Consider the following 12,752-nt stretch of genomic DNA (forward strand, 5'->3'; position numbering starts at 1 on the left):
TCGCCAGACTACCACAATGGACCGACCCAGAACGCGTACCACCAAGGTGGTGCTTCTCTACTGGGACAACGACTAACGCGATAATTCCTACGTCAAATCACAAGTGAATCGCCTCCAAGAAGTGCCTAGGGACAGTTTCGGATTCAAAGTAGCATGCCATGCCATGAATCAAGATGTGCCTCTTCCCGGGCAGGACAATCAGTAGAATCAGCTCGCCAACTTCCTGCTCCGGTAGGCTGGCCATAGGAGGCCCACCACGGGTCCTACTGATAGGCTACGTCGATGCTCGGCTTCCGATGGTGCCATTATGACCCGTTCGGATTTCATATTCTTCATCTATATCGGCGAGAGCGAGCAAAACGGGAGATGCAATTGCCTCCGCGCCGTCCGTGACTTGGGAAACAATCTTTGCGTGGACTTCGATGCGGTCCGACGTGACGACCTCAACCGGCTGCCGCCCGAGGTGCTGATGTACCTAGACTGCCCCCATTCAACCTGTGCCATATGTGGAAAGACGGGACGTCATCACCAGTAGCTTGCAGATGCCCGACTTCCCGCTCACGCGAGCCCTGATTGAAGTTTTGAGCAGAGTGGCTACGGAAGCACGTCCACTGGCAGCCCTCACGAGCATCACCCTCTTCCATCCACTCAAGAGGGAAATGCAACGCTGCGTGGCATCTCCTGTCAGATCTTGTTCTGGGCTACCCCACCGCGAACATTGTCGGGAATCAATTCGCTCGTCAATCAGTCTGAGGCTACCTATGGTACGGCTTTATTAGACGAATTCGGACAGGAATACAATTGTAAAACCTGAATCCATCCTGGTCGTACGGAAAAGGAGCAGTGGACCTATCATGGTTATGCCGCACACAGAAGTAGAACTTTACCCTATGCGTGCCATATAGTGACCTATATACCCAATACGACAGGTTCATGTTATGAATCTTTTCAAGCATGGATCGAAAGAGAGACTGCAACGTGGTGCGTTGTGGCCTTGGGGTGGTTGGAACAATGTGGCGGGATCTCGGCCTGTTTAGATATTCTAGGAAACAATTTATATACCTGCAGGGCCGTTTCTCGGCAACATACATGGTTTCTACATCTATTATACGAGAATTGCCGCGGGGAAATGCAGCTAGTGGAAATCATCATGTGGTATTTGGAGGCTCCTGCGGCCTTAACATTTCGGACCTTCGCTTTTACACTGGACTTATTAAAGCCGAAATCTTACATCATATCATGGCCTGCACTTGCATATGCATATAACGTGTCATTTATAGGACGGGTAATCATGTGTCGAAATGTAAAACTACTCCAATTTAATCTTTATCTATATATAATGTTGTCGACCATCGTAAGCCCCATCTATGCCAGGTTAGGTGACTTTCTACTAGGAACATCACAGTGAATTACACACAATGAGTCATAGTGAGCCCCTTCTCCCCCTTTCAACTCTGGAAAGTGGACTGCAGATCTAACAGAAAGGGGACGGAAGCTCCAGCCCCGCCGACATTCCCACCTGAGCCGAAATGGCCGCCTGCAGCCGATCTGCGCAGGATGATGGAAGATAACCCGCTACCAGTCATCGCTCCTAATATCTTCGCCAGCGATCCAATCAGTGATGAGATCGCCATGGCAAAGGCTCGCGATGTCTTGGAGCGCCTCAACGGGGCAATGCTTGTCACCAAAGACGCCAACGACCTTGAGCAATGCTTCTTTTCCGAGCAAGCGTACTGGCGCGACCAGATTGCCCTGACGTGGCATCTCCGCACATTCTCCAACCGCCGAGTGATTGCGACGAGCCTTTTAGAGATGTCATCTCTTAGAGTGGCTGATGACGGCTTCAAGATCGATGGCCACGCCCACTTCATCCCAGCCTTGGTACGACTCACTGAGCGGCTGTATGCTGGCAAGCATTTTTAAGAGATACATGAATGTCGCTGACTAAGAAAACATGATATATAGCAAATGATCGGTTTTGCTTTCAGCTTTAACACCAAGGCCCCTGAAGCCAAGTGCAGCGGAAGGGCCATGCTGTTACCTAGCGAAGAGGTTGATCCTGAAAGGGACACCAATCATATCGTCTGGAAGATCTGGACCCTGAGTACATGGATAGAGCAACTTGACCTGCAACAAGAGGACGAAATTCTGTTGCGAGCCCCTGGCAGGAAGCTGGATGCAGTGGAACACATTGAGACAGAAGTCGTGATTATCGGAGGAGGTAACGCGTGAGTGCAGGATACTACACAGCATGCATATGTTGATTGCCGACGGATCATACCGCTGACCATGTTCTTTACTCATTTAGGGGAGTCACTATTGCAGCTCGCCTCAAGGCTTTGGATGTCGAGAGTGTCATTGTGGAGCGAAATCCGCGCGCAGGCGACAACTGGGCCCGGCGGTACGATTGCTTGTGCTTTCACATACCAACGTCTTGCTGCGAACTGCCTTATACGAGTAAGCTTGAACTGTCCATTCTGGCTGATCTTCAAATAATGATCTGACAACGCTTTGCTCCGATGACCAGCATATGCACCGGAATTGCAGTCCCCCACCTCCTCACAAGGGGCGAGCTGGCCCAGCATGTGCTGCAATACGCGGAGAATTTCAACCTCAACATGATCATATCTGCTAAGATCCTGCATACTCAATATGATACCAAGGCCAAACGATGGACCGTCAAGGTCCAGACCCCTTCCTGCGAAACTATGGTTGTCTGTAAACATCTGGTTCAGGCTACAGGTTTCGGCTCGCAGAAGCCTTATATGCCGCCAATGCAGAATGTCGACCTGTATAAGGGTGTCAGTATCCACTCGAATGGTTACAAAACCGCCAAGGAACTGGTTGAAAAAGGCGTCAAGGTTAGTTTTCCAGCAGCTGATTCACCCCCTTGTCCAACCCCTTTCTCCATAACTCCCACACGACTGCTTGACTACCTAGCTGACACACGCGTCCTGCCACACCAGTCCGTCCTCGTAGTAGGCTCCGCCAACACCGCCTTCGACATCATGGAAGACTGCCACGCCGCAGGCCTGCGTACCACCATGGCCGTGCGCTCCCCGACGTACCTGCTGCCAATGGAGTACATGTCGCAGCCCGAGACCCTGGGCATCTACGACCAGCTCGGCGCCGAGGCGGCTGACCGCCTGTTCCAGACGGGACCCACCGTTGTCGACAGCGCCCTGCTGCAGAGCACGCTGCGTCGCATGGCGCGCTCGGAGCCCGACCGGTACGCGGGGCTGGCCGCGGCGGGGTTCCCAGCCTTAGATAGTGCACACCCAGACGCGGTGCTCAACAGCAACCTGCTGGAGCGCGCAGGCGGGCACTACGTCGATGTGGGCGGCACGGCGCTGCTGGCGTCTGGTGAGGTGGGAGTCAAGAAGGGGGAGCCGACGGGGTTCTATGAGCATGGGTTGACATTCCGGGACGGCAGTTCTGTGGGTGCGGACGCCGTGGTCTGGTGCACCGGGTTCGCCGACAAGGATTACCGCACCACCGCGGCCGAGGTCCTAGGCGGTAGCGGTGCGACTCTTGGTCATCACGACAAGCTAGCACTGGACGATGGTGATGGTGACATCCTCGGCCCGCACGAGATCGCGGCTCGGCTCGACGCCACTTGGGGCCTCGACGACGAAGGGGAGATCCGCGGCCTCGCGAAGCGGCAGCGCCGCGCTGAGAACTACTGGGCCATTGGAGGACCCGCGCCCATCTCGCGATGGTACTCGAAACTCTTGGCGATACAGATCAAGGCCGAGCTCGAAGGTGTGCTCCCAGCAGCCTATCTTGGATCCCCAGGCAGCACGGAGTGGGCGTGACCTTGACACAGTAGTGGAGTGCGAGTATGTCAGGAGGTGTGAATTTATTGTGAGATAGAATATATATACGTACATGCTCACCATTCTGTCTTGCTAATCCCATAAACAATGCGACAATTGCTCGGAGTTTCCCCTAATCTTACAAACTGAATCAATAACTCGTGAGCAAGGCCGTTGTTAGCGGAGGCCGCAAATTAATCCACCAAATACGACAGGCTACCTTTCGGGAAAAGGCTTACCGAGCTCCTGCATCTGCCGAAGAGGGGATTACTGCATACGGTATTGGCCTATTGGCGCTCCATGCTCTGGTGCCTAGACCGACCTGCATATGCGGATGCGGCATCGGCCAACTGCTTATCTTCAACCGAGCGAATATCACATCTGGGCGGCCAGCGCGGCCAGCTTATCAACTGAGTTTCATTTACTCCTCCTGCCTTATTCGGCACGCCTGAGAAAGTGACCAGAGCCCGAAAGTGGTTGATAGTTGACAGCTACAGGCTTGACGCGGGGTAGGTGGCGCTGACCCCAAATACAGCTGCAAGATCCAACCTGCCCCTCTCCCTTTCTTGTGTAAGTATCAGCAGATGCTCTTTCGCACCCCTCAATCGCCATAGCAATTGCACCTGTTGCCGTCCAGCCATCAATCAGGATGTCCCTCCTCCGAAAGGCCCGAAAGGCGTTCCGCGCGCGGCCTGCGGTTTCGACTGATGACGTGATTCCGGTTCGCTACTGGGACTATGGGTACGCGAATGGCATAATGCACTTCATGTTACGCTTCGACCGCAAGCTTGACGCGGACAAGCTCCGGTCCTCTCTGGAGAGGCTTCTAGCGCGTCAGGATGGCTGGCGCAAATTTGGGGGAAGGTTAAGGCGGAATGTAAGATATCACCAAAGCTGTGTGTATGTGCAGTAAAACCCATGTTCAATCCGGCTTATCAATCCGTGATTTCGGCTCCGGACGTTGCAGGCGCGCGGGAAGCTGGATTACCATGTCCCAGCCAACTACACAGCACAACGGCCAGCGATGTCGTACTACCACGAGTCGCACGACATGCGGCTCATGCAGCACCCGCTGGCGGCGCACATCCCCAGGCCAAGCCGGCGCGGACCCACGGCCCGCGGGTCGTGGCGCGCGTCGAGGACTTCCTGCCGCTGATGCGCCGACCCGCCGACCCGGCCGAGGTCGACGATTACGTGGACACGGACACGCCCGTGCTGGGACTCCACCTCGTGACGTTCCGCGACGCCACCCTGGTCACGCTGCGCGGCTCGCACATCCTCTTCGACGGCATGGGCCGCAAGGAGCTGCTGGACGCCTGGTCCCTGACGCTCCAGGGCCGCGACGACGAGGTCGCTTCGCCGATGGAGTGCGACCCCATGGCCTCGCTCGGTGCGCCAACTCTAGAAACGGCGGGGCGGGACACGTCATCCCCGGGAGAAGAGTACCAACTCGCAGATAAGCGCCTCGGGACTCGCCATGAGATCATTCTTGCACTGCGGCAAGTTTTCGATAGTATTCGACTCCGAACACCGGTGGAAGAGGATCGGGTCGTCTGCGTCCCGGAAGCCTATGTTGACATGCTACGGAAAGATGCACTTGCGAATCTAGAACCTCGGGAAATGGACGACAATCACAAAGGGGTTTCAAACTCTCCCCGGTTTGTAAGTGACGGGGACGTCCTTTGTGCATGGTGGTCTCGTCACGTCATCTCATCTCTGTTGCGGGCCGCCCGTACCAGCAGCCAGACCGTCTGCATTACGAACTGGATGGGTCTGCGGGGCCTTTTGAAGCAGCAGGCCGGACTCATCCCCGCTCTCGAGAAGCGCAACGCCCTCGTGGCGAATGCCTTGGTTCCAGTACCGGCCCTCATAGCCTCAAAGGAGCTCCTAGGGAGGCCGCTTGGCGACATCGCGGCCATGCTGCGTCAGGCTCTCCAGACGTTGGGCACGTGGCCGCAGGTACAGGCGTTAATGCGACTTCAGCGCGGCGTCAATGACAAAATGGGCGGTGTTGGGCCTCCTATCTTTGGCGACGCGGGAATGCACATGTTAATATGCAGCAACCTGACCAAAGCTGGGTTCTACGACATCGACTTCTCGGCTGCGGTCGCCGCCGATGACGGTGATGATCAGGTTGCTGGCCCAACGCCCGTGTCTTCGTCATCCGCTACTGCTAGGCTAGGCCGTGATAGGACAAAGCCGGCGGCCACGGCGACAAGTCCCTTGGAAGCGAACCATGGACTGATGGGGATGGCGACACCGACCAGCGTTCAAGCACACTTGATCACGAAACACATGCCTTCACATCTCATTAGCCCGTTTTCGATTATGGGCAAGGACGCGCATGGTAACTACTGGATAAAGGGCACTCTGAGAGAAGAGCATTGGCCCAAGGTTGAACAATCCCTATTAGAGGAAGCATTGATAGACCGCCCGGAGGCATCCTGAAACGAATGGATTACCTTAACTATAGCTTCACCCGCCCCTTTTCGACATAACCACTATCAGTGACACCAAGAACCGTTCTGGGGGGTCGAATCTGTGATGATGGTAAAGTCTTTGAACTCCTCCCGGATTAGGGTTTGCCCCTTGACGTCCGCTTCTGCATCCAGGTGGCTAGTGGCCTCGTCCAGGAGCAATATCTTGGGTGTCCAACACCTCTGAGCTGATGACACGGCTTCTTCTCCTGACGTGCTTGTTACTGCTGCATGCTCCGAGACGGCAAGGGGTAGAGCCAACCAATCACAACGTTGTGGTTATTTGCCTCTCTTCCGCTCCCTTCTTTGGCCCGTGCGTCGGCAGCCACTAACTTTGAACTTGTGGCTGAAGATTGAGGTCAAAATAAGGTAGGTTGCTAATTCCCCCTAGTCACGGTCTCAGCCCCAATTCCGGGGCGGGACACAGAGTTACGAGCCACACTATTAAAAATTAGAACATTCAACCAGCCCAGCTGCTTGGATAAAATCTAGCCATAATTACTTGCGGAGTCAAACCAAACAGACAAAACCACCAATATGGCGGAACAAGCTTCATCTGCGAACAGTAACCCCACGTCCGAGCAGGGCTCTGCTGCAGGTATGGATCGTCCCGGTCGCTACCCCGTGCCGCCGCAACCAGGAAACTGACGTACATCTCAGACGCCCCCGCCACCAAGGCATGCGCCCAATGCAACAAGGCCGAGACAGTCTCCGGCGGCTCAGACGGTGAAGAAGGCTCATCAAACCTCCAACCATGCAACATGTGTAAATCCGTCCTGTACTGCTCCCGCGACTGCAAGAAAGCCCACGGGAAGCAGCACAAAAAGGTCTGCGCGAAGCTCGCTCAGGAGTACGCCAAGACGGCCGACGTCAAGATGGCTTCGAGGGCACCACCCAAGGCTGATACGCATCGTGGAGGGCTGCAGAAGTGGCAGTTTGATACCTGATCTGATCTGATCAAATCTCTACCCATTCATGGCGGCGACAAGGATGGCCATGGCTCTTATGGAGGTTTGCTGTCTGTGGAACGAAGAGCAAACAGATCTCGGGAGCTGGTTGCTGAGCTGAAGATTGGGGCCCAAGCACCGAGTAGTTGCGCATCCATCGAGACCGCCGTCTGTAGACTGAGCGGCACCACCCGTCTTTGGAAATCCGCACGATAGGAGGCAGTAAAAGGGCAATTGAGATCAGTCTAGAGGAAGGTACGGATTACTGTAATGTGATCAGGGGGCAATAGTGGATCCAGTAGTTGGGAGAAATCTTGCCCAACAATAAACAAGACATGTCAAGCACCGTGAGCAATAGAAGGGACCGGAATCATTCGTTCCAACGCAAGAATGAGATCCAGTGGGGTTTAAGAGCTACTTCTCAAAAGGAGGTCGGATCCTGAGTGGGCCTTGATCCACGACAACTTTAAACTAACCTCGCATCTCATCAAAGGTGCCCCGTCCACCGTACCGTACTCTGTTCGGATATCTCGAACACGGTTCCTTGGCATTACCGGTATCACTCCGATCCTCTCTTCAGTAGCTTCGGACAAGACTTGATCGACACCAACCTCAGCATCACGCAGCACTTCAAGGATCGACTTCTATTGCATTTCCTCAATTTCCAACATAACTTATTGACGACGATTCATCTGCTGATGAGGGGCACTTTCTCTAGGTCGTCTATGAACCCCATGATAAGGTCGATCAGTCTTTCAAAAATCCCTCAGTAGTATGAAGCCCGTGCGATCTTCTTCAAAAGGCATACAGTATTTTGCCTTTTTTGGCCACTGTGGCCAATCAATTGTATATCAGGCGACCTGACGGCTACAGGTTCGCCACCTCGCAGCGCCCCAGATCTGATTCGGCCCCGTTGATTTCGTACCACCTCGAGGGCCTCTGTATTATTTGGAAAGGCCTGTTCATCTCTATCAGAATGGTGCAGAAGTGTCAAGAAACTCGATTGGGCGGTACGATGGTGGCAAACCTAGGGTCATCTTATATGACGGCAGCTTGACCCCGGCTGGTGAGGCGCGTTCGGGCGATACCTCGACGTATCCGGCTTTTGCATTGTTTGAAGTACCATTCCAAACTCTCTTGATCTCATATTATATTTTAACTACTTAATGCAGACCTTCAAGTATAACAGTGGACACGGATTTGAGCACCGCATGACAAGTAAAGGCCTCCGGGCTTGAAAAGTCCAGACTGGGAATCGGTATAATATCCGTGCTGACGGCCGAGGTAAGAGCCTAATGAATAGCCTGCCACTCTGGTTTTCGTCCCTTGAATTTCATGACAAAGGCAAGAAAGTACAGGCCCCGGACCAAGCCCTGACCACCCTTGCTGCAGGGACCACCCGAAGGAACAAAGGGCGGTAGAGTGTACGCTGCAAGCATCTTGCACACCAATTTTTGTTCCAACTTCATCTTTTACTTTTGCTTTCAACTACACCGTTTACCTCAATGCCTTCCCCCTCTGCCGCTGGCCTTTCTACAAATGGAAGCAGCCATTTCAGGCAAGCGGTGGCTTCGATGTGATGCATTGTCCGTGTTGCAGCATCCCTTCTCTTTCTACAGAGCCTGTGGCTTCAAGCAGCTCTTTGAATGTGTGCTTGCGTCGCATTGATCAACGTCCGCCTTATTCGAGTCAAAAGAATACAACCCATCCCGCCTTCTTCTGCGTCCTCGAAGCGCCATGGCTTCCACAACAATGCCGCAGGGCGTCCCCTTAATACCTTCGCTACAGTCTTCGTCGCCCTCGACCGCCCCCATCTCGCGAAAGCGACGAGCGCCGACACCAGATGCATTACGTGAAGCACGGACACGAAAGTTTTGTCATCCAACACGGCCGCCACCATCCTTCTGGGACGATCTGCCTGAGCTCTATTTGGAGCGATCGGCTTTAAGGGAACTTGATCGGCGCAATCAGGAACAGATTGAACGCATAGAATCCAGAAAGGGTCCAGTGACCCGATGTGCCGCTGCTCTTGAGCGATTAACGCCTGCGGATGAATACCTTCAAGACCCTGACGTACTAGCTGCTGTAAAGCGCTTCGCACGGGTGGGGGGGCCAGATTTAACAGACCTTCGAGGAGTATGCAGCACCTTTCCTATTTGATAGCCTTCCTAACCACCTATCGCAGTATTATATAACAGAGGAAGCTAGTTTACCAAGAAGACAAACTGCCGATATGGATGATCCACTTAGATCCGAGTCCTCGGCGAGGACTAAGAGCACGGGGCCCTATAATAGACATTTCTTGGAACACCTTAAGAATAATTCGATCTATCCTCCACTCCACAGGTTCCACGACGGGACGAAGGTTCCAAAGCCATTTAATATAGGCAAAATACAAACCACACTGCAAGAGCGACGGGGGTCAGTCTCATCAGTGACACCTGGTTTCACAGACGACGACTTCGACGATTTCTGTTATTGGCAAGAAACAGCACGAACAGAAGTGATGGTCTTTTCCGATCTAAAATCCTATCTGGACAAGGATAAGGAAAATGACAAAACTACCGATGCTGAAATATTCTTTTTCAATCTAGATCCTATCACTAATGGGCAAATCACTGCAGCTAAACCTGATTACTTTTGTTACTCTGAGAAGAGCGAAATTGATGGTCCTATAGTCAAGGCAATTGGTAATCTCATCCTCCCCTCGAGAAGATACAGTTACGCGCTGCCGAACTTCTTCATCGAAGCAAAAGGCCCGCAGGGAAACGCTGCGGTGGCGAAACGACAAGCTCAATACGACGGCGCTCTAGGTGCGAGGGCCATGCACAGCCTGCGAACGTATCTGCAACCTGGCTCGGACCCCGTCTACGATAGAAAGGCATACACCATCACTGTCACGTTCGCCTCGGGGATACTTAACTTCTACACCACCCACATCGATGGCCTCGACTATACCAAGAACCACGACGAGCCCCGGCCTTGCTACGTTATGACTAAGGTCGCTGGTTTTCAGATGGACATCGATGCCGAGCAATTTCGTCGCGGTATCACGGCCTTCCGCAACGCCAAGCGCTGGGCGGAACGTCAGCGCAAAGAGGCGATTAAGCTTGCCAATAGCCGTAATAGGGCCCAAGTAGGTGGCATAGGTGGCCCAATTGTCCTAACGACGGTGCAGGCCTCGAACAGGCAGGACTGGGATGACTCGCTGGACTCGGACTACTTGCCGAGCTCGCAGGACTCAGAGGATTGACAAGACTCAGATGAGATGCAAAGGCTTAGGAACGATTGTTAACAAACGTATTTTGGGAAGATATAATACTAAGTACTCCATATACTTAAAGACTTCAGTTTAAATTTATTCAGGAGGTAGAAGACTTTTGAAGGTAGTTATCGATGAACTCCTGATTTAGCAGACTATGTTAATTAATCTTAACAGGTCTAAGGCTAGCTTTGGTACCAAAGGCGTAAATCAGGAAATTGTTTTAGTTGAAGACCGTTGCCATATCATGTCGCGAGGTAGAAAAAGCATTTGAAATCTCTTTTGCTCGCAGCCTAAAAGCTGGTTGCCTAGTAGCACACACATGTAGGCAGCAGCCTCGTTCAAGTTGAAGTTCGACATAAAAAAACAAGGATGTTATTGGCTTCCCCAGGACTCGACTTAAACATGGACTGAAATCTTTCATTCTCCTCGCAGAACTTACTTTCTTCCACAACTGATCCGGATCGATGCCAATTTGTATCTATTTCCCGACCGCAGAAGCGAACAACACATAAGAAACAATACACCTCTACCTGGTGTTATGGATCCATTGGTTGGCCAATTCGCCCAGGTGAACTTGGCCGAAGATGGTGATCTTATCATCCGGATACCCGAGACCAATGACCCGCGCAACGGCAAACAGTTCCTCGTTGACTCGAATGCTGTATCGAGAGCATCAAAAGAGTTGCAAAATCTCATGGCAGGCAAGCACGAAGGCCCTGGGCTGATGGCGTTAGAACTCACAGGTGATATCGCGTCTCACGCGATACTTCTTCCCATTATGCATGGCAACTTTGCAAAGGTTCCCTTTCATCTCAGTGGAACAGAGCTCTTCCAATTGCTTAAGGTTGCCGGACGTTATAAGCTAAAGCATCTACTTCGTCCCTGGATTGCTACATGGATCGAACCGTATCAGGATTGGCCCGGTCCGGGTCCTCACCTGTATGACAGTCCCTTCATGGAAAAGTTCTATAAGCGGATCTGGATCGCTTGGGTACTTGGAGAGAAGGAGCATTTCAGACACCTCACAAGTCTTCTCATCAAACAAGCGTATCCCAGCGGTGATGAATTTGTGATCGCTGGCGTCCCTTTAAGACCTAGACTCATAATTCCTGGCCTCTATGGTAAGTTACACAACTTTGGATATTAGCTCTAACACTGGCTGGTGGTATTACAGTTATATGGAGGCTAACGATGCTGCATTCTCGAAGAATACATCGTGAAAGAGCATGACAAGAAAGTTGATCAGATTTTTAATGCTTTCGAGCATGAACTAGACGTCCGCATGGACAAAAGTACAACCTTCTGTTCCTGCCCCGAAACACCTTCCGTAAGAGAGAAGTTCATGTGCGACGCCATCGTGGAGCGCTCGGTACTCAGATGCTATACAGAGCTGAAAAGGGACACGTGTCTCGACGGCAAGCGCAAAGAGCTCGAATGCATGGAACTACTCAGCTTTCCCCATATAACAAGCGGAAGGCGGATGGAAGACCACTTTAGTGGCGCATCACACGAATCCTGCAATCCCAAAACTTGGCTTCTCGACGAATACGAAAGGCTCATGTCTGACATTGCGTCATCCCTGGACAAAAAGCAGGAGAAATACTTGGACTACACCCAGTCCATTACCGGCGTGTTAAACGACTCAACAGCACAGGCACGGAAGAGAACACGGGAACAATACGAAGATTCACTGTGATGGACTTACAGACACTTAAGAAATGGCTGGGGATTGTTCTGCTTCCTACGAGGAGGACTGGGAACCTACTGAGATATGCCTCATGGGAAACAACAACCTTGTAGAGCCTCGCACACGCATCTGATTTGATGATATGAATGTGCCTAAAGGTCTACAGTAATTGGACGCGATAACGAAGTGGCTTATATCGATATGCTTGGCTGATGTATCCCGAAGGTAGCCCTAGCAATGAAAAGATATGAATCAAATGCTCTCCAACATATGTCATGTCGACATGAATTAGTATGATCTGAGATTATTCTAGAAGCTCCCCGCTCGTATGTGGGCAGTGTCAACACTCCCTACTATCAACTGCCTTCTCACCTTCTGCTTTCCCTTAGGTTCATCTTGAAGCCCTCGGATATCCTTCAGGTCCCCAGACTATGAAAAGTAATCCTTTGGGTCATTCTGGCTACGCCTAAGTAACCTTTAGCAACTAGATGCCGTGCTATTCCATAAGTCAGAGGAATTCTATAAGCCTAGATTTCTTTTTGCGCCCTGGAAGCCGGTCAC

The 12,752-nt window shown here is 52.3% G+C and overlaps 5 protein-coding genes across 5 annotated transcripts; all 5 read left to right on the forward strand.

The window, feature by feature from the left end:
- Positions 1–1,560: 1,560 nt before the first annotated feature.
- Positions 1,561–3,815, forward strand: PG998_009001 (monooxygenase; the record flags this gene model as incomplete). Its single annotated transcript, XM_066875817.1, has 5 exons — positions 1,561–1,881; positions 1,966–2,228; positions 2,309–2,457; positions 2,548–2,861; positions 2,967–3,815. The coding sequence occupies 5 exons, from the start codon at positions 1,561–1,563 to the stop codon at positions 3,813–3,815; spliced, it is 1,896 nt and encodes a 631-aa protein (XP_066727973.1).
- A 649-nt stretch (positions 3,816–4,464) lies between these two features.
- Positions 4,465–6,263, forward strand: PG998_009002 (uncharacterized protein; the record flags this gene model as incomplete). The annotated part of the gene is made up of 2 exons (XM_066875818.1): positions 4,465–4,679; positions 4,826–6,263. The coding sequence occupies 2 exons, from the start codon at positions 4,465–4,467 to the stop codon at positions 6,261–6,263; spliced, it is 1,653 nt and encodes a 550-aa protein (XP_066727974.1).
- Positions 6,264–6,829: 566 nt separating this feature from the next.
- PG998_009003 (uncharacterized protein) lies at positions 6,830–7,239 on the forward strand (the record flags this gene model as incomplete). The annotated part of the gene is made up of 2 exons (XM_066875819.1): positions 6,830–6,890; positions 6,953–7,239. The coding sequence occupies 2 exons, from the start codon at positions 6,830–6,832 to the stop codon at positions 7,237–7,239; spliced, it is 348 nt and encodes a 115-aa protein (XP_066727975.1).
- A 1,752-nt stretch (positions 7,240–8,991) lies between these two features.
- Positions 8,992–10,492, forward strand: PG998_009004 (uncharacterized protein; the record flags this gene model as incomplete). The annotated part of the gene is made up of 2 exons (XM_066875820.1): positions 8,992–9,375; positions 9,425–10,492. 2 exons carry the CDS (start codon positions 8,992–8,994, stop codon positions 10,490–10,492), a joined length of 1,452 nt encoding a protein of 483 aa, XP_066727976.1.
- A 550-nt stretch (positions 10,493–11,042) lies between these two features.
- On the forward strand, positions 11,043–12,200 carry PG998_009005 (uncharacterized protein; the record flags this gene model as incomplete). Its single annotated transcript, XM_066875821.1, has 2 exons — positions 11,043–11,625; positions 11,713–12,200. The coding sequence occupies 2 exons, from the start codon at positions 11,043–11,045 to the stop codon at positions 12,198–12,200; spliced, it is 1,071 nt and encodes a 356-aa protein (XP_066727977.1).
- Between the last annotated feature and the right edge of the window lie 552 nt (positions 12,201–12,752).

This window comes from Apiospora kogelbergensis, assembly GCF_038363985.1.
Source record: "Apiospora kogelbergensis strain CBS 113332 chromosome Unknown utg000006l_segment0_segment0, whole genome shotgun sequence".
Classification (NCBI taxonomy): domain Eukaryota; kingdom Fungi; phylum Ascomycota; class Sordariomycetes; order Amphisphaeriales; family Apiosporaceae; genus Apiospora; species Apiospora kogelbergensis.